This window comes from Emys orbicularis, chromosome 2 (assembly GCF_028017835.1).
Source record: "Emys orbicularis isolate rEmyOrb1 chromosome 2, rEmyOrb1.hap1, whole genome shotgun sequence".
NCBI classification, from domain to species: domain Eukaryota; kingdom Metazoa; phylum Chordata; order Testudines; family Emydidae; genus Emys; species Emys orbicularis.
Window position 1 is genome coordinate 254728980 of NC_088684.1, and position 20915 is coordinate 254749894.

Genomic DNA, 20915 nt, shown 5'->3' on the forward strand with positions numbered 1-20915 from the left:
TCTCTTTGCACTGGGCACCTCCCTGACCCACTGATCATTTTATACAATTTAAAGCAAATACAAGTTATTTAATTAACAATTACTTTTAAAAAAGAATAAGGAAAAATGGAAAAGGTTAAAGGAAACACATCACCCTGCTCTGAGGCAGGGAATATCACAAGCAGTGTCTCTGGAACGTCAGGGCAGTTCACAGTCTGTTCCTTATAGGTCCCGGGCCTCCTTCTCAGGCCCTGGCTGTGCTGCAGGGACGCTGTGGGTTGGACACTTGCTCTGGCGGTGGCCACACGCTCTCAGGCTCTAGGTGGCAGGACCCTTCTTCCCAGCGTCGCCCCCGCCCTGTCAGGATTACGATCCCCCTCCAAGTCTGGCCTGCAAGGCCTCTTGGCTGAGGTATCTCCCTGCGCTGGGCCCACTGCCAGGGTCCCCCTCACTCTCCCCAGCTGCTCACCGCACCCAGCTCCGGACTGCTCCAGCCCCAGCTCCACTCTGCCTCAGCACGGCTGCTGCTGCTGCTCTGCCTCCAGCTCCCTGGGCTGCTTCTCTGGCCCCTCTGGCTCTGGTTGCTGCAGCTCTCCTCCCAGGGCAGGTCTGCTCTGCAGGCTGCTTCTGTAACTCTGCTTTGGGGCTGCAGCTCTGCTCCCAGCAACTTAGCTCAGGCCCCTGCTCTCTCCTGGCTGTGCTCTGGCTTTGGGGCTGCAGCTCTGCTCCCAGCAACTTAGCTCAGGCCCCTGCTCTCTCCTGGCTGTGCTCTGGCTTTGGGGCTGCAGCTCTGCTCCCAGCAACTTAGCTCAGGCCCCTCTCTGTCCTGGCTGTGCTCTGGCTTTGTGGCTGCGCCTCTGGCCCCTCTGGATCTGGCACGGTTCTGCTCTCCAGCTCAGCTTGGGCCCCTGCTTTCTCCTTAGCTCGGCCCCACTCAGTCTGACCCAGGCAATTCCAGCTCACACGGAGGACGGGACCTCCCTTGCCTCCTGACCCTCTGATTAACCTGCCCGCCCTGTCAATCAGGCTGATCTGGAGCATTGGCCTCTCCCCCATTGTTCCTGGGGACTGTCAGTCTCAGGCTCCTGATTTGCCATCGACCCTTCCCCTTTTAGTACTGGGAGCAAGCCAATCAAAACACCCCCACTGAATGTTAGTAAGGGGGCAACAGTCCCCTTACATTCCCCCTTGCTAAAATACTGCCACATCCACAATATTCACACCGGTACATCCGGGCCCCATAGTAACAACATATACCCACATCATTTTATATCAACAACCCATTAACAATTATCAAAAGAACATTTAACATATTTAACATTCCACATCTACTTCTTAATACCATACATAACAATATTCATTAAAACACTACATAGAACCAATAACATAATTATCTCTAAGTCTAACAGGAAGTACACCCTTATTAGCCCTCTGCGACCTTCTTAAGACTGGCGGTTCGTTACCCATATTTTCTATTTCCCTATCCTCAGGTAATACTGGGTCAGTTTGAAGGATCTGGCCATTCTCGTTAGGGTTTGGGTTTGCCCCACTCTGTCCCCCTCTGTATTCGGTTTGTGGGACTAGAACCATTTCCCAATTGGTTTCAGCCTCCTCGGGGTGTACTGATCTACGCCTCCTATGGTCCCTATCTGGACTAAGAGTGCAATGTTTCAACTGGTCCCTATGTACTACTCTCTCAGGACCTCCTCGTTCAGGCTGGTTAGCGTACACTGGCAGTTCGGGATTGTTGTGGGTGACCACAGTGTGGGGATTTGGCTTCCATTTGTCCTGTATTTTATTACATCTCCGGCGTCTATGGCTACGAACTGGTACACAGTCACCAGATCTGATGAGAGCCCCACTGGACTTGCTATCATAAGTCCTTTTCCTACTTTGGGCTGTGTCTTTAGTTGTACTGAGAGCAACTTTCCAGGCTGTCTTCAGCCTGTCATGGTGACCTTTGACCTGGTCATCATAATTGGTCACCTCATCCTTAGAAAAGACTTCCTGATGCTTCTCTGGCAACGCCCTTATGTTAGCCACATGTGCAGGAATCAGCCCTTGGCGTGCCGCTTGAACTGAACTGGCAGTCTCCCATCACATCTTTCTTGAAGAAAGGTAACTCGTCCTCTCTTCTCCCTCGTCACCTGCAGCTCATTTCCTGGTACACAGCTGTGTTCGTCAAGGATCTTCCCTCTCCAAGGAGGAATAATGGTCTTCCGTTTTCTGCCCACTTTAACATTTCCCATATGCCTTGTGGGGCCCAGAGAAAGACTCTGCCTCTCCGCTCGAGCCAGTACTTTACTCAGCACAGCATTCTTCGTAGAGTGCTCGTGACAGTTCATCCTCCTGGTCCCTTTTCCTGGTAAGAGTAGCTCCTTCAGCTCACTAATGATGTTCATCCCTAGAATCCCTGGAACTCCTTCTCCTATATGGCTCCCTTTTGAGGCTTTGTCTTTCAGGATGAAGATGCATTTTCCTGGCAGTGTCTGGCCCATATACTCTATGTCCGCTTCAAGGCACCCCACCATTGGGATTGCCAGTCCATTAACAGCTGTTAGACGTACAAACCGTGTGCTGTGCATGGTCAGGTCCTTGTCCTTCAGATATTTTTGAAAATGCGACTCAGTAATGGTGGTGACTTCTGAGCCAGTATCTAACAAACATCTGGTCTTCACCCCTGCTATACATACTTCAGCAGTTAGACAGTCTCCAAATGCTCGCTTACAGAAGTCGCTAGATATGCTGGCACTGCCCACGTTCCTCTCAACACTGTATGCAGAGGGATTTTCTACGAAGGACAGGCCTAGGAATCCTTCTGCCACTGCTTGGCCTTCTACTGTAGATGGACCACTTGCTCCTGGTGCCCCATTGGTTTCGAGTGCCTGGGACTCTGTTCTCCTTCTCAGTGGACATTCTCGGCTAGTATGTCCTGGCCTTTCACAAGTGTAACAAATGTATCTTCCCAGCTCGTCCTTCAGTGGGGCTCTTCGGGATCCCGGTGCCCTTGGATACTTTGGCATACTAATGGGATTTTTTTCTTTCATCAACTCGGTCATCACTTTCAGCATCTCCCCCTGTTGGACCGCCAGTTTTTGGACAGCTTCACTTAAGCTTTCCAATGTTAGCTCTGTTTGAGGCAGGGCCTTTTCCCCAGCAGCTGCATTCACTAGGCCCCCACTTCGTGTATGGGGGTTAGGCTTGGCCGTCTCTGCCACAGGAACTTCCTCTTCTTCTGACCACATAATGGCAGCCTGCATGAGTTCATGGAACTTCTTACTGGGCTCTTCTTTAAACCTCCTTTTCATTTCACGTCGGAAGGAGTCATCACGGAGCCCCAGCACCAACTGCTCTTTCAGAACCGTATCTGGGTCTGGAACTCGCTGAGGGTCTCACCGCTCCACTTTGCTCATTCTCTCCTGGAGGTCATATGCGTATGCCCGGACAGTTTCACCAGGCTCCTGCTTTTTCTCAAAAAACTCCTTTAGTCGGGTTCCAATAGGTACCTTGTCTCCATACACTTTTAGGAGGAGTTCAAATACCTTTTCCACATCTTTCTTGTCTGCCACTGCCATGAACTTTACTGTGGCCTTGGCCTGGCCCTTGAGGTGCTCCTCTATGAAGTCCACATGATCTTCTTCAGGTACTCTTAGCACACGCAGAGCCGCCTTCACAGACTTGACCCACTCCTCTACTGTAATGTCTCCTGGTCTAGTCGGGAAGCCACCAAACTCCGTGACCTTCCGCTCCCGTGGGATATAAATAGTAGGGGGTTTCTTAGCTTCTGCTGTCTGTTGGTCTATTACTGCCTTGGCCAGCGATAAGGCTTCTCTCTGTTCAGTTCTAGCTTGCTGTAATGCCTCCGCTTGGTCTGATAATCTGCGCTGAAGTTCAGCAAACTGGGTTCGTAGTTCTTCAATTCCAGCCATGGTAGGGTGCTCAACCAGGCCCGGACCGTGCTACTAGATCTTAACCAGAAAACCAATGGGATGGACCCTGTGGATAGGATCCTGTTCGTGACGCCAATTATGTAAGCGGGGGAATGGTCCCGCTATTGTGGGGAACTTTCCTGGCTTCTGCACTACCCCGGTGAAGTGGGCTAACGAAAGGATCCGAGTCCTCGCTCCCACTTCCTTTACCCAGAGGCCTCCCTGCCCTTGAGGACTCCCCTTCCACTCTCCTGTCTGGCAGAGTCCTCGTAAACCCCGACAAGGCTGGGCCCAGGATTCCTGGGGGGCTTGACCCCCAACCCTGCTGTGGTCACCTAGGACAGGGGCTAGGGTGTCCCCACTCCGGGGTACTCTCTTTGCACTGGGCACCTCCCTGACCCACTGATCATTTTATACAATTTAAAGCAAATACAAGTTATTTAATTAACAATTACTTTTAAAAAAGAATAAGGAAAAATGGAAAAGGTTAAAGGAAACACATCACCCTGCTCTGAGGCAGGGAATATCACAAGCAGTGTCTCTGGAACGTCAGGGCAGTTCACAGTCTGTTCCTTATAGGTCCCGGGCCTCCTTCTCAGGCCCTGGCTGTGCTGCAGGGACGCTGTGGGTTGGACACTTGCTCTGGCGGTGGCCACACGCTCTCAGGTTCTAGGTGGCAGGACCCTTCTTCCCAGCGTCGCCCCCGCCCTGTCAGGATTACGATCCCCCTCCAAGTCTGGCCTGCAAGGCCTCTTGGCTGAGGTATCTCCCTGCGCTGGGCCCACTGCCAGGGTCCCCCTCACTCTCCCCAGCTGCTCACCGCACCCAGCTCCGGACTGCTCCAGCCCCAGCTCCAGCTCCACTCTGCCTCAGCACGGCTGCTGCTGCTGCTCTGCCTCCAGCTCCCTGGGCTGCTTCTCTGGCCCCTCTGGCTCTGGTTGCTGCAGCTCTCCTCCCAGGGCAGGTCTGCTCTGCAGGCTGCTTCTGTAACTCTGCTTTGGGGCTGCAGCTCTGCTCCCAGCAACTTAGCTCAGGCCCCTGCTCTCTCCTGGCTGTGCTCTGGCTTTGGGGCTGCAGCTCTGCTCCCAGCAACTTAGCTCAGGCCCCTGCTCTCTCCTGGCTGTGCTCTGGCTTTGGGGCTGCAGCTCTGCTCCCAGCAACTTAGCTCAGGCCCCTCTCTGTCCTGGCTGTGCTCTGGCTTTGTGGCTGCGCCTCTGGCCCCTCTGGATCTGGCACGGTTCTGCTCTCCAGCTCAGCTTGGGCCCCTGCTTTCTCCTTAGCTCGGCCCCACTCAGTCTGACCCAGGCAATTCCAGCTCACACGGAGGACGGGACCTCCCTTGCCTCCTGACCCTCTGATTAACCTGCCCGCCGTCAATCAGGCTGATCTGGAGCATTGGCCTCTCCCCATTGTTCCTGGGGACTGTCAGTCTCAGGCTCCTGATTTGCCATCGACCCTTCCCCTTTTAGTACTGGGAGCAAGCCAATCAAAACACCCCCACTGAATGTTAGTAAGGGGGCAACAGTCCCCTTACATACACACCACAGTGAAAGGCTTCAGTAACTCCCTTTCCTGCTGCTGGAGCCTTTTCCTGCTGCCCCAGTCTTTCACTGCAGTGGGGAAAGTCTCCGCCAGCAGGGAGGGAGTAGGACACTACATTCCTACAAAAAGCAGTGTAGCCACGAGACGGACTGCTTGGGTGAGTAGAGAGCTGTGTAGGGTACATAGCCTGGGGGTCAGGCATGTAGGGCACTCCACTTACCTAAGCTGTGTCTCACTGTCTACACTGCTATTTATACCTATGCTATGACTGAACTTGGCCCTAGGCATTCAATTTGGTCAGGTTTTATGGTTACATCTTGAATATATAAAAGCAATTAGATTCCACGCACCCCCCCATCACTACAATGGGAGAGGAAATTAGCAGCCGGTACATTTTTTATATTAAAAATACTAGTTGGTTTGTTGGGTAAAGGAAGGAGGTGAACTCAAAGTACTCTGCTACCCGTTATCTAATCTGGTAAACTGGTTCGTGTAGTTCTGTAGCATTGTTAGTAAACTATTTTACAGCATCTTACTATGGAGTGCAGATAATGCTTTGATTAAACAAATACCAGGAGCCATTGGTAGCTCCTAAACTATGTCCATGATAACATCCTCTCATTCATTTTATTTTAGTGATGGCACTCCAAGTGTTAATGTACTGATAATTGCATGCGCCCTGTTCCTAGAGTAAATAAGTCTGAAATGTTCTTGGACTCATATTGCACACTAGCGTCCTTTGTTTAAATTCCTTAGACAACGTCCATCACTATCTGGCAGTACTGACTTTTATACACGACAGCTTGGCAGTGAGATTTTAGGAGGCTAGTGGGTTTAGAAACACTGAACATATTAAAATATATTTGTGTTTTAGACACCACAAGTACAGACCAGTCATGGCCACTAACAGTGTTATCCACTTTCTCTTTAGTCAGTGAAGTATCGAGGTAACCACTCCCTTATGTTTTGTACTAAAGCAACATATGAATATGCTTAATGCAAGATTTAAGTAGTGTAGTAGACTACAGTTACAAAAAGACAGGAAATGTAAAATATACTGTCCCTACAGCAATGTTAACTGGTCCATTAGTCTTGCTATGTATGCTAGGTCCATTAATGTATAGTAGACTAATTAGTTTTAAGGTATACTGGATCCATGTATAATGTACACTAGATCCATTCCTTTTTACCAATCATCAATTTTCTCCTGTTTCTGATTTGTAGAGGGTTTGTTGGAATCATTTTGCCACGTGCGTGTTGTGTGTGGTCCAGTGAAGCAATTACAACTCTTATTTCATTGGTCCCAACAGGAGCCTGGCATCATCAGCACCAGTTCTGGGCTCCCTAGTCAGCCCAAATAGGAGAGTGGCAGTGATAGAGCTAACGCTGGGTGAATAATGAAAAAAGTAGTCACTACATAATTTATTTGAAAAATATCCTGACATTTGTCAAGTGAATTATTCAACTAATTTCATTCAATCAGCTGTTGCTATCACAGAGAATGTGAGGATTCATTAGCTTTGATTAAAATCTCAGTAGAAGCAGAGTAAGTATATTCAGAATTGGTTTCATATTTTAAAAAGTAATGATCTCACCCAATCTAAACAAAATTCTCAATAAGGACTATGTCAATGCTAAGTTTCAAAGCGTTGTTTATTCTCTGACATTTCTCCCCCACTCCACCCTATTTGGTCAGAAGTGTCTAAAAGGGCTTAACTGAAAAATAAAATCACCCTTGGGTACAGAGTAAAGGTCAATCCTGCAAACACTTATGCATGATCTTAACTTCGGTGGCAATTTGGCGGCAGGTCCTTCGCTCCGAGAGGGACTGAGGGACCCACTGCCGAATTGCCGCTGCCCTTGGTATTGGCCGCCCCAAGCACCTGCTTCTTTAGCTGGTGCCTGGAGCCAGCCCTGGTCCCGATATTCAGGTAAGGAGGTGAGCGGGAGGGAGGTGCTGACTCCATGGGTGCTCCAGGGTTGGAGCACCCACGGGGAAAAATTGCAGCCAAGCTCCCCCCTCCTCGCCTCCTTCTCCCTCTCTCCCCCCAGCATGCCGCATCCCTGCTCCTTCCCCCCTCCCAGTGCTTCCCGCTGCGGCACTTAGCACTTTCCAGGAGGAAGGGGGTGGGGCGGGGATGCGGCACGCTCAGGGGAGGAGATGGAGAAGAGGCAGGGCAGGGCGGGGACTTGGGGGAAGGGGGCGGAGCGAGGGCGGATGCTTGGGCGGAAAGAGGCAGGGGGGTGGGCGAGCACCCACCTGGCAGAGGGGAAGTCGGTGCCGGAGAGGTGAGTGGCGGGCAGGGGGGTGAAGAGGGAAGGGGCAGGCGGGGAGGGTGAAGAAGCGAGTGAGCGACGGGCGGCCGGGGTGGGTGAGGGGCCGAGCGGGGAGGGCGTGGGACCTGGGGCAGAGTGGGGGCGGAGCCTGGGAGGAGCAGGGGTGGACTGTGGGCAGGGCTGACGGCACCCCAATGTGTCCCGATATTTTAGTGTTGTGATCTGGTCACCCTACATGTGAGCAGCCCACCTGAAGTCACTGAGAGGACTTACGTGAGTTAAGTTAAGCACATGTGGAAGTGTGTGCTTGTTCCCGCCGAAAGCATGGAAAAAATAAATAAAGAAGCAAATAGGAAAAAAAATAAAAATAAAAAAGAGGGGAAAAAAGGAATGGGGAAAAAATGTGACATGTGTTACCTTAAACATAGCAAGCACTGGGAAACACCCTCTATAGTATAAGAGTCAGATCTGGTTCTTTCAAATTGTTATCTTATTGACCGTCTGTAGTCAACATGTCAAGCAGTGATTTATGATTGCCTTTCCCTATGGCTGATGATAGTATTACTTATGGGAATGAAGAATTGGATTTTAAATGGCATAACACTCAGAATAAAGAAATAAGTGAATGCCTGAGGACCCCAATTCAATCCACTGTCTCAGTAAAGGATACTCCCTTAGCCCAGATCAGGTCAGAGGAGAACACAGATACCACACCCCCAAACAATAGTTGAAATGAAAAATATAAAAGAAGTATTTAACCAATGCATGCAAAAAAACCCCAACATGTGACCATTTCATAGACCTCATTAAATCTATACATGGCAGCAGGATAAACACTCATTCAATCTACAGTCTGGAAGTCATCTGTGTTTTATTCATCTCTGTGTTAGCATCCCAACCGCATCGGATCTTCTGGATCTTCTTCCTAAGGCATGGGAGAAGCAGGACGCTTTTACAAAGCAGGACTATAATAGGAAGAAAAATGGCTATCATAAATGTAGGGGGAGTGTACCACACAAATTGGTTTACGTCAACCCATTTATTCCAGGCAAATACCAATGCGTGAATTGTGCATAGCAGCAAAGCTAAATACCCCATCTTGCTCTGGAAAGAGAAAAGAACACAAGTTTATTTTTTTCCAATAACAGTAAAAAATGTACTTTATAAGGCAGATGTTGTAAGCACTAAGGGCTTGATACATAACCCACAAAAGTCACTGGGCTTTAGATCAGATCAAAGACCATTAATTCAGTAACTAAGGGGCTCAATCCTACACCCATCAAAGTAGTGGCAAAATTCTCCTCGACTTTAATGGGAGAAAGTTTGGGCACATTTTTGCAACTTTTCCCCAGAGCAGAAGTATAAATGAGATGTCAAGAGAGATGGGTGGTCTATGGTGCTACATGCAAATCGTACTTTCCTCAGAAGACATAGGTCCATTCTTGATATCAGCTTAGTTTCCCCACACGCCATTTTTATCCTGCGTTAGCAGGAGCATGGATGTGACTTGATGTTTTGTTAGGTCTTTCCCACCTCTTATTTCTATAAGTACAAAGTAAGATTTTTTTTTTAATTTCTTGCAAAGCGAATTATTACAATCAAGAACTTCTGATGTTCCGTGCTATGAAAAAAAACCCCAATTTAATAACTGTAGAAGAGCTCAGTGCAGAAATAACTCCCACTGACATCACTGGATTTGATTTAGGATGCTCAGGGAATTCAGGATCGGGCCCGAAGAGAAAAAAGTACTAGCAGCAACACCGAGAAAACAAATTTTTTTTTTTAATGTAACTTTTCATAGTAATCACTGGGAAATCATACACTGCACTTTCATGTTCTAGATATCCCTTCACATAATCAGATTGATAAATTATTTGTTTACAAAACTAATCTAGCATATTAGTGTTATTCTTCTGGTTAGATGGACTTCTTTACCTTGCTGCTGGTATGGGCTGGGTGACACCTAGTTGAAGAAGAAGGTGGGCATAACTGCTGCCCTTTCATTTAGGACAGCATGAGAAGCTATTGAGCTCCTCTAGAGAACTGAGACGTTGAAACACTACGAGCATCACTCAAAACAAAGGCAGATGCGAGACAGGTCAGAAACAGAGCCACACAGGTGAAGGGGTTTCACTGGATATTGTTTTAGTGGAGATGTGTGTGTCTGTGATAAAAGCAGGAGGGAAGAAAAAACACCACAGAAGCTGAGACACAAGCAGTAGAAGGCCAAGGGCACAGCCAGAACCAGCACTGTCTGGGAATGTGTTCTTGAGAGAGCTTTGGGGCTAAGTGCTGGCTGGAACTGAGAGAAACAAAACTGTCTCCTGCTATTTGATTCCTGCTGTGTTCAGAGAAACAGGACTTTATGTACATTCTTTGGAAATTAACAGAGTTGTATCAGAGAAACACTGGAATATCAGCAATTTCTCCTCTACTGAAACAACCCTCTAGAACCTGAATCTTGGCTTACTGGTTGGGTCAAAAAGGGATAACAGTACTTTAATATGAATAGCCAAAATTGTGAGGTAGAGGCCCCTCTTCACTACCTTCCCCCAGCTACTCTCTATACATCTGAGAATTTTCACCACAACTGATTGCATCTCAAGTTACAGTATATATGATCCCCCATCACAGCACTGTCAGGAGATACTCATTGATGACCTAATGCAAAGTGCTTAATAGGTCATCAAACTTTCATATTTAGGTGCTCAGGGCCTGATTCACCACTCTTCTAAACCAGTTTTACACTGACTTCAGGGGAGTCTTTTAAAATTAATACTAATGTAAGTTAGAGGAAAACCCCAGCCCCTCAAACTGACGCCTAGGTGGCTGAAGCAAGCACATGTGGATGCTGAGATTACATATGGTACATATGTAGGATTGATTGGGTGTACCTATGGGCAGAATTTGACCCCTTACTTTTTCAACTAGGTTCCTTTGCTTTGAATACACCTTTTGTGCTGGAGAGGGAGAGTGAAAGCCTATGTTTATGGTAAGGACCTGATCCTTGCCCTCCCTTCCATCTGCTTTGTGCTGCTCAGGCACATCAGGGCCAGTAGGAATGGGCCAAGTTATTTCTGAAATGCCTTTTATGGCAATGATACTTGGCCAATAGAATGATCCCAAAGTGACCATCACTGTCAGTGGCCAGCCCCTGGATTAGTGGAGCAGAAAGGCGGCCTTTCCCCCTACCTTGTCTCCTATACTGAATGCAAGTTGGCTTGGTCCCAAGGATCTGGCCTTAATGGTTTGATATAGGATGTGGCAGTACAAATGCATCTCCGCTGCCCTGCCAACATACCTTGATCCTGTTCTGGACTCAAAAGAATCTCATGTTAACACCCTTCTAATACTTGACTTTATGATCAAGCCTCGAACAAAGGTGCAAATTGTGGGGGTGTTTTTTGTGATGGACTGCACTGAGTCCAGAGTCTCATTTCTCATGCAGTAAGTCATGGAACAGCCATCTGATTTTTTATAACCAAGAATGTCAAGTTGGTGACATCTGAACTAGTGTCGTACAGGTGTGAGGATACTCCTTGTCATTAACAATCTCTAATCCTCAACAACATTGTAGCCTACCAATATGTCAATTCTTTTTTTTGCCAAGTAACAAAGTAGAATGTTTGTTGCAAAGCAATTGGCAAAGGACACCGAGTAAATTTTCAGACTGGTTTCCATGAACACTGTAATGGTCTGATATTTTAAAGAAAGGCTATTACTGCTGATCTTAATTTATAATGTAAAATCCTCCAAGAGCACACAGATCACATGTAATGTTTATGTGTACCTGAATACAGTGGAACTCTCTCCAGGTCAAAGAATGGCTGACAGATGGAATTGATGTTACTGCCAGTATGGCCAGCAGAGCTAGTCCCAGAAACCCTAGAGACACGTAAATCTCCATTCTCCAGACATCATGTTCAATCCAGGCATTTTCCTTTTTTTGCTTGACCTGCCAAAAGAACATCACATTTAAAGTGACAGACGGACACAGGACCTTGCTGTTCCCAAGAATTGTAGCTATTTACATTAGAGTCATTTAGCCATGAGCCAAGAGAAATACTGGGCTTTGTTTTCACTCTCTTTCTTTTGCTTTTGCCCTACAAGTGAGAACACAGCTGAGTCTCTGCATTTAACTGTTAGGTTATTTACTTCTGATGACAAAGGTTGCATCAGTCTATGCTGAAGGAAAATCACCTAGATTGAGAAGTGTTTACTGACTTGAGAAATGCCTTGACCCAGAGGAGACTTTTCCTGCAGCCTTCGTAACCTGACTTCACAGCAGGGGAATCTTTATTCTTTCACAAACAAAATTCCACCTATGGCTAAACACCATATTTGGAAGATTCTAACAGGAAATATATTAACCTGGACTATTTTAAGGGGCTAATCAGCAGGCATTCTCAATTACTTTGTTATCCTGCCAGGATAGCTATTTAGCTCTAAGAATTACACTTGGCCCATTGAGCTGCCCTGAAAACAATGGTCTGTACAGAGGAAAGGATTAGACTTCAGAGGACCTTGATCCTCCAGGTTATTCTAATTTATGGCTGCCTGCAACAGCCCTTAAGAGGCCATTGCATCATCACAATGCAGTGTGCTCCAGTCACAGTCATTCTAGCCTGACATGGCACCAGGACACTCTCTATACCGGGTGGACTGCGAGTGGCTTAGCAGCACTACACTACCTGGGGATACTCTAATGCCAGGGAAATTCCCAGCAGGCCATTCAGGCCAGTTTTTTGTAAATTCTGGAGCAAAGAGCTTGTGCATGTGCAGAATTCTCAAGAAGCTGAAAGCACCCTACCCTCTTTGAGTCAAACACATCTACGCTCATAGGAGCCAACTCCGTGGGTGCTCTGGGGCTGGAGCACCCATAGGGAAAAATTAGTGGGTGCAACCAAGCTCCCCTCACTCCCACCCTACCTCCTCCCCTCCTGAGCACGTCGTGTCCCTGCTCCTCCGCCTACCTCCCAGTGTTTCCCACCCGGCCGTCGCCAAACAGCTGTTTGGTGGCGTTAGCATGCTCTGGGGGGGAGGGGGGAGGAGCGGAACGTCACACGCTCAGGGGAGGAGGCGGGGAAGAGGCAGGGCTGGGGATTTGGGGAAGGAGTTGGAATGGGGGCAGGGAGGGGGCGGAGACTTTGGGGGAAGGGGTTGGAATGGGCAGGGCAGGGGTGGGAAGAGGCGGGGCAAGGGCAGGGCCTCATGGAAAGGGTGGCATGGGGGCAGGGGCAGAGGGAGGGTTGAGCACCCAGGGGAAAGTGGGGAAGTCGGCACCTATGTCTACGCTGTTAGCGGAAAGCTGAGATAGGATTTTAAGACTAACACCACTTCATACTTATTTGTTACTTATAGGACAATGGCAATCGGGATTAGTACAGGAGCTGTATAGATAGGAAGACAGTCAGGTGAGGATCTCAAAGTACTTTACAAACAACTAATTACCTGTGAGGCAGGTATGATTGTAGCTGTTTTATGGAGGGCTAATCTCAAGCCCACATAGGGGAAGTGACTTGCTCAAGAGTATGCAGATTCATTGGCAGACTCATGATTGACACCTGGAGGACGGGACTCTTAGTTCCAGGCTTTAGCAATCAGATTCTGCTCTCTCACTTTAACATACCCTGGCCTGTTAAATGAATCAATATATACTTTGTGGGTCAGCCCATTGGTTTTTAAACAAAGAGCTTTGTGGCGGCTGCCTCAGATTCAAATGAAAATCTTTCTCCTCACAGGCTTCTCTGCGTGAGTTGAGTAGATGTGAGATCAGGACTCTGTCAATAAAGAAGTTTTAGTTGGATATTTGGACCCAATCATACCTGTTGGTACGCCCAGTTCAAAAGCTTGTATCTGTAAGATCTCCTCATTGGGTAGCACAAGCTATAGCATGCATGCATTGAGGCAAAGAAAAAACTGAGAAGGCCGAGTTGCTTTCTTGATAACATCCACCCATTCAACCACTGTGGAAATCGTTTGTACTTGGTCCCATAGTGGAGCTGGAAACCTGCAGCAAATATCCCTGGTAAATAAACCAGTGCAAGAAGGGTGATTGAAACCACTGGTAAAACTTTGTTTATGACCAGTATTGGAATTTTATAGAAAGTGTTTTCATTAGTAGTGACAAAAGGGTGGACAACATCTCTCAGAAAAGTATAGATAAATATTAGCAATGAGGCTATAGATGCTATCTTCAGTGGCAAGTGCCATTTGGGGAAGAGATCTTGCTTGCAGTATTGATCTGAAGGGTATTCAAACTCATCAAAATGATGTGTTTGATGTAAATGAAAAAACGCAACCTCTTCGTGGGTGTAGGTGACTTGCAAATCCGTATTCTGAAAAGGATAAAAAGAAAAAAACCGTGTCAAGTGTAAGAGGAAATTAAAGAATCCATCAATCATGTTAGACTCCTGCATTATTGCCCTTTCACCATATGTTTCCCTTACATTATACAAAAACAGTAACATAATAGCTATCAAAGACAAGACAGCTCAAACATGTGATGTTTCAACTCTCAGATACTTAGGTACTTAGCTGATCTGTGCTGAGGCAATTTAAATCTAGATTTCTGGTTCCCTATTCATCCTCTAAGGTGGCTTCTGAATAGATTTTCACTCCAGGAAGTTAACTACCACAAGAGAAGATTTCATTATGACCTCTTCTGATAAGAGGAATAAATTTCAAGACACAGATTAATAATGTAACCCAAATAACGCACATGGCAATGGAAGCCAGAGATTGTATAATACAACATTCTAGTCAGCCAGTGATATTTTAACTGCATTTGCAGGAGAAATTGAAATTTTTTTGATTGATGGTTCACAGACAGTAGAAACCAGAGAGCTAGGAGTACACATCAGCCCACTCCACGCTTGAGTCCCCTCCTCCCTCACCAGATACACACAAGATCTAATAGTTTTCTGCCTCATTTCCCCCTTCACAAAATGATATGAAATTAGATCATCTCAACTACAAAATTTAATTTTCTTCTGCCAGGTAGGCATGGCTTGATTGACTCTTGCTGAAGTTGGTGACAAAACTCTCATTGACTTTGGTGGGAACAGAATTAGGCCAGAACTTCAGCATAACACTATAGCATGCATTACAGTCAGTGAATTTAAAGATTGTCCTGTGGTTATTAACTCTTGGAGAGGGAAACAGATTAGAATTTATGTTTTCCTTTTATATCTATGCAATGATGAGATGCTGGTAAAAGTTTGTCTGGGGGTGAGGAATTGCATTTATTCTTCACAATCCAAAAGGAGTGTTCCCTTCATAATCCCGTAAAAATAAAATAAAGCCTCAAATAAGCCAGAAATGGTTCCGTTTGAAGACATCTAACTTGGCATATGTCCAGAACTCAGTGAAGAAAAGTCTCTGTACTAGATTTGGGAAAAAATAATTAGCGACTGTAATTTGGAAGTTCTAAATCTGCCTCATGTTAGGACATTGGAGGACTCCCAAACACAGGCGCTAACTTTCTTCTTTCCGGGTGGGTGGTTCACCCCTGCTTCGCCCAGAGTCCCTGCCCCCACTCTGCTCCTTCCCCCAAGGCCCCACTCTTGCTCTGCCTCTTCCTGCCTCCTCTCCGCCCCCTCCCCTGAGCGTGCCCTGCCCTCACTCCACCTCTTCCCACCCTGCTCTGACCCCCTCCCCCCAGCGCCTCCTGCCTGCCGCTGAACAGCTGATCAACGGCAGGCGCTGGGCGAAGAGGCAGAGCAGGGGGAGAAGGGGGCCCACCGAGCAGCTGACTGGCGGGTGCTGAGCACCCACTATTTTTTAGCATGGGTGTTCCAGCCCCGGAGCACCCATGGAGTCAGTGCCTATTCTCCCAAAGCAGGTTCAGGGCTGTCATCCAGCATCATTCTCAAGAACCAAACTGCTCCATATGACAAGTCAGAGGGGGAAATTCAGAGATGATGTGCAAAAGGGGGCAGCATGTAGCTCATTGGTAATTGGGTGCGAGTCTCCACTTCAAGCTGGGAGTGTCATTTCCAGCTCAAGGAGACATACCTGTGCTAGTTATGATTGAGTAAGCACGCTAAAAATAGAATGTAGTCCCAGTGGTGTGAGGGATTGGTTGTGCAGCAGGAAGGGTAGCCAGCCCGAGTATGTAACTGTCCAAGACCACATGCACATACCTGGGGAAGCTAGCTCCTCCTGCCGCCACAGCTACACTCTATTTTTAGCATGCTAGCTCCATCAGAGCTAGCGAGGGTATGTCTCGTTGAGCTGGGAATTCCACACCCAGCTCGAAGTGCAGGCATACCCTAAGGCTTTGTCTTCACTGACAGAATAGTATTTGGGTTTTTGACAGCGAGATAACAAGTGTGCATAGTGATCTCGCTGTAAAATCCTAAGTGGAGACAAGGTACTCGCAATGGTTACTGCGTGACAGCGAGGTGAAATCAGCCCTCCTCTGCGGTTTGACCTAGTTTACCTTATGCCTTGTCTCCAGTAGGTTTTACACTGGGACAGCTAACATGCTAGTTATGCCACAGTAAAAGCATAGCTTGTCTGTCTGTGAAGACAGACTCCATTAGATGCACTCAGGCTAGGGGTACCCCTACGCTGCAATCGGAGGTGTGACTGTAGCTCAGGTAGACATACCCGTGCTAGCTTTAATCTAGCTAGCATGGCTAAAAACAGAAGTTTAGATGTGGCAGCTCAGGGTTCAGCACGGGCTATACAAGCCCGCTGGGGTCCTTGAGTACCTACTCCCATCACTAGCCCATGCTGCCACATCTACACTGATACTTTTAGCAATGACAGTGTGAGTAAAGCCAGCACGGCTATGTCTGCCTGAGCTGCATCTTGGATTGCAGTGCAGACATTCCGTAAGCAGCTCTAGAGGGTGAGCAGAGGCAGGCTGAACTGGTGTAACATACATGCGGAGAGGACAGAAGATGGGGTAAATTATACGCACTAAAATTCATCTGTGAACTTGGCCCAGAGGTTCTAACCTTTTGAAGAAGTGGTTTGAAAGGCCTAATTCAATGATAAGGGATAGCTACCCTCAGGATAAGGAATTAGTTCTGTGACTCAGCACCTACTGAGGCTCTGGGGGATGGGCGGGCACAAGCCTGCCCACATCTAAATGCCCCTCCCCCAGCCTAAGGGGAGGAGCTACTTGACCCAGGTGTCAAGCAGATTTGGGGGGGGAAACAAATGAAAAAAACCAGGCAAGGGAGTGAGGGTCACAGGGTTAAAAGCAGGGAGCCAGAGGCGGACACTGAGCAGAGAACCCTGGACTGTGCCCACTGCTTCTCAAAGTCATCCAGGGAGCCAGTGGACACGGCCCAGAGGAACTCTGCCCAGAGACATGACTTTAGGCAGGTTCAGAAATAGGCCCCACAGTCGCAGAGCACTTCCCAGTCCAGCTTCCTCCTGCAGAGGCAAATTTCTGCTGGAAAATATTTTTTTTTGCTGGACTTTTCTTTTGGGGCAGTGAGGAAGACATAATGTTCATTGTGAGATGACTACTTTAAAAAGACTGTCTTTTAAAGGGGGAGTTCAAGGATTTCTTACTGGAATAAAATGATTTCTACTGGGCTTTGTTCAGCTAGTAGGGCACAACTCAAACCCCTTATGTAGCTCTGAACTGTGCTGCTACTCCACTGGCCCAAACTGTGTGTTTAAGCATGGTCTCTGACTACACAGAATGAAATGTCTTTATCTTTTTATCTCCTCATGACAATATTGTTACAAGACTTAAAGATGAGCTGATGAGATCCCCGTGTTATGGAAACAGTTAATTCTCTAGAACAACCGAGGTGCAAGATCAAACATTTGCATGATGCATATGAGCTTTTTTTATATGGATGTTACCGAATCGTTATGGTTTCCCGTATTTCTCCCAGGCTCCGGTTTCTGAACTTCATCCTGATCCAGAGTATTCCTGCTCTCCATTATGGAGGAACCCTGAAAAATAACTACAGGATGTAAGTCATCAAGTGCTCAAATGCACTGCTGCAATTTTGTCACTTATTTTACTGAAATGCAGAAATGACCATATTTTTCATTTGCCATATGTTTTCAGGACCATTTGCCTCCTATGGAAGTGACACTCAGCCTGTGGCTTTAGAGTGGTGCATGCTTCCTTGAGGCACTCATGGCTCTAACTGGAGTTCCTTTCATTTTTTCCTGATCCTAGGCAGAATGAGGATCATGAGACCACTCAGTTCTGTCTGAGACATTAAAGGCAGCATAGGTAAAGCTGAGCAAGTTGAATGGACTTGCGAAGATCATGTCAATCCATAACAGTGAGGTCAAGGTTTGGGGAAGAGATAAAATGGAAAGGGTCTGCAGCACTACCCTCTCTTGTTTTCAATGCTGCCATTCTAATAATCCTTTTTTGTACCACTTCACACAGATTTCCAAGAGCATGATGTGGATTGGAAAGATAGATGGGCAAGTGATATTCATGCATTAAGACATGCAGCTCTTATTCTGATACTACACATTCTAGAGATGAGAATCCCAACAATACCTGCCTGCTATTAAAGGCTTGGGATATTGTGGAGTATGTAGTGAAATTTACTATAATGGCTATCAGCTGGGCTGACAGCTGTTGTTGCAAAAGTAATGATTAGAAGCCAATTTATCAGTTTTCTGGAAATAAAAACATTCCTAATAAGCAATACTGAAAAAAGAAACTGTGAGAATGAATGCATGTTCTCATCCAATGCAACACACGTCTCAGCTGTGGAGCTGCACACAATGAATCATAGGGGACGGGTCATGAAAGTGCACTTGTTTTCTTGAGCCAGAATTAATGAAATAAAATATCTGCTGAATGTCCAATAATGAGATATGGGTTAGGAGGGTCCATAATAGGAGACATTAATAATTCTACTCTGTGGTAAATGCTAAATGAATTGGCAAGAAGCAGCCACAACCAGTGCACCCACTGAGACAAAGAAAATTACATTTAAAAGCCCAGCTGTTGAGGAAATAGCTAAATAGAATTATGGCTAAGTAGATCATAATTATTATTATTGTATGACAAAAGTGTTGTAGTAAGTCCTTTCCTCACTGCACGTCAGCTCAACTTCCCACCTTCTACAGTGAAGCAGTAAAACCATTTAAAACTATAAGGGACAAGCTCCCGCTGTTGAATATAAGGTTTGCTGTCCACTTTGAGCTCAGCTGGTAAACCAAATGGTATTTTTCCTTCTGATGTGACCATTCCATTTTGTAACATGAAAAGCTGACTCAGAATTATGCTAAATAAATAAACTAAGGTCCAAAATCTGCAGCCCTCACTCAGGAAAAGCTACCTACGAAGACAATGGGAGATTTTACAGAGTAAGGACTGCAGGACTTGGCCTTATGAGAAGAGACATAATAAACATGATTAGAACCTACTGTGGGAGTTACATCTGAAAACCTGCTGTTATATTTGCAAAATTACAGCATAGGTATCAAGAACCAAAAGTTTTTCTTTTAAAGAACTCTGCATTGTTTGGACATATGCACACAGTTTCTAAAAAAAGAACTTTCCACATTTGCATTTAGCAAAGCTTTCGTTCTGAACTTTGTGGAAGATCTAGTGAGAAACACACAGTATTTGGAATAGTTAAAGCATTGTTGTGGATTTCCTCTACAGTCAGAATGGGATTAGACCTTCTCCAGGTTTTGAGACATTGTCCCTAAAAAGCGACCCAGGTGAGGATGTATGACAATCCGTGAACAAGCATTGTTCTTCACAGAAATAGTCTAAAGTCTGTTCCAATCAACCAACCCAGCGGGGTGGAAGTCAGACTCGCAGGCACAGGAAATATGAATAAGCTGCTGTTTACTGCAAACGGGAGCCTTGTCTGGAAACATTTCCCCAGGACTCGGGCGACTTCTGTACAGGCAGCTCAGATTAAAGCCTGGAAAACTAAACCAAACAAGACTTTGTCACCCTGAGTCTGGGGTTTACTCCCCTCCCTTTGTGGACTGTAAAACTAGTTCTTACAGCGATTTCGGAGTCACCAGTTGCAGGAAGGTACTGATTGAATTTGCCGCTGGAGTGGGGGAGGGAGCGGACTCCGGAGTGAAGTGAAGTTAGAGGTTGCTCTCCAGGACTCCTCCTGCTCCCGTTGAAACGGGTCTCCCGAGAGCCCACCAGTGGCTCGGCTCAGTAAGTATTTGATTAATCAGGGCAAGGCAGGAGAAAGCGAATCGATTGCTGCTATTTGTCTGCGTGAACGTAAAACGCGGGGTGTTAGAAAACGCAGAGATTAAACTGAAGTTACTTACAAACTTTCTACCTCGGTTTAGGGCTCCAGGCTCAGGACAGGGTGAGATTCCAAGGCGCGCTGGCGCAGCCCACACGCGACCTTGCAAGTCTGATGCCCAGACTTCAGCCTGCCCATCCTCCCTCCCTCCCTCCTTCCTTCCAGCCCCGCCTTCTGCATCCATCCGGCTCCACCCCGTCTCCGCTGGGGCTGGGTGAAAACCGGATTTGCCAGAATCCTGCTGATTTTCGTCCACACAGCCCTCAAATTGTAAGGGCTAACTAGAGATCAGGTTTCACCGCGCCTTCTGCACCAAAAAAACTTTAGGCTCATGCCGCCCCGGTACAGAAATCTCCGGATCCGGCAGCTGGAGTTTTCTGGATCCAACCACGTTTGGCCCCCACCCTCAAATTCTAATGTGTGAAGAGAGGACACATGTAGCTGCTCCTCTCACCCCAAAGCCGTTCAGTCCCCAACGCATCCTGGCACATCAGTGCCACCACCAATCCATGGATCTGGTATCTGGATCCCGCGGGATCCAGCCAATTTTTGGCTCCCACCCTGCAAATTGCACTGCTTAGACCGAAGGCGAGACATCCCACTGCATCCTAGCGCAACAGTGGCGCAAAAAGCCGGAGCTAGCGCCCCAGATCCTGCCAGTTTGGGGCCCTAACTCCCCCCTCCCCCCAATTTCCCAGCCTAAATAGAGAGCGCCTTGAGCTGTTCTTACCGCTCCCTGAAAAATCCTGGTCCTGAAACAGTGGCAGTTAATCCCTAGTTCCCTGTCCTCCTTTTCCTTATCTTTGCCAATCGTCCTGTGAGGATCTTCTCTAACCCTTCTGCACTTTGACCCTGCCTCTTGGCAGATATTCTTGCCCTACCAAATAGAACACAAACTTAGGCGCTCCCTTTACACCAAAAATAAATAAAAATAAATCTGAACCCCAACGCCTGCCTCCTC

At 47.1% G+C, this 20915-nt stretch overlaps 1 protein-coding gene across 1 annotated transcript; it reads right to left on the bottom strand.

Annotated features, from left to right (window-relative positions):
* Window positions 1-8573: 8573 nt before the first annotated feature.
* STEAP1 (STEAP family member 1) lies at window positions 8574-20133 on the bottom strand. Its single transcript, XM_065399977.1, has 5 exons — window positions 19977-20133; window positions 17559-17651; window positions 13553-14065; window positions 11518-11682; window positions 8574-8831 (listed from the first exon to the last, which is right to left on the bottom strand). Exons 2-5 carry the CDS (start codon window positions 17637-17639, stop codon window positions 8574-8576), a joined length of 1017 nt encoding a protein of 338 aa, XP_065256049.1. The 5' UTR covers window positions 17640-17651; window positions 19977-20133.
* Between the last annotated feature and the right edge of the window lie 782 nt (window positions 20134-20915).

What these genes read in the sequence shown, in the direction of transcription:
- STEAP1 (XM_065399977.1), bottom strand. Translation starts at nt 17,639, where the DNA reads ATGGAGAGCAGGAATACTCTGGATCAGGATGAAGTTCAGAAACCGGAG. An exon ending in TGAACTGGGCGTACCAACAG is followed by an intron (nt 11,683 to 13,552) that starts GTATGATTGGGT and finishes TTCTTTTGGCAG; the next exon opens with GTCAAGCAAAAAAAGGAAAA. An exon ending in GAGAGTTCCACTGTATTCAG is followed by an intron (nt 8,832 to 11,517) that starts GTACACATAAAC and finishes TTCTCTTTCCAG; the next exon opens with AGCAAGATGGGGTATTTAGC.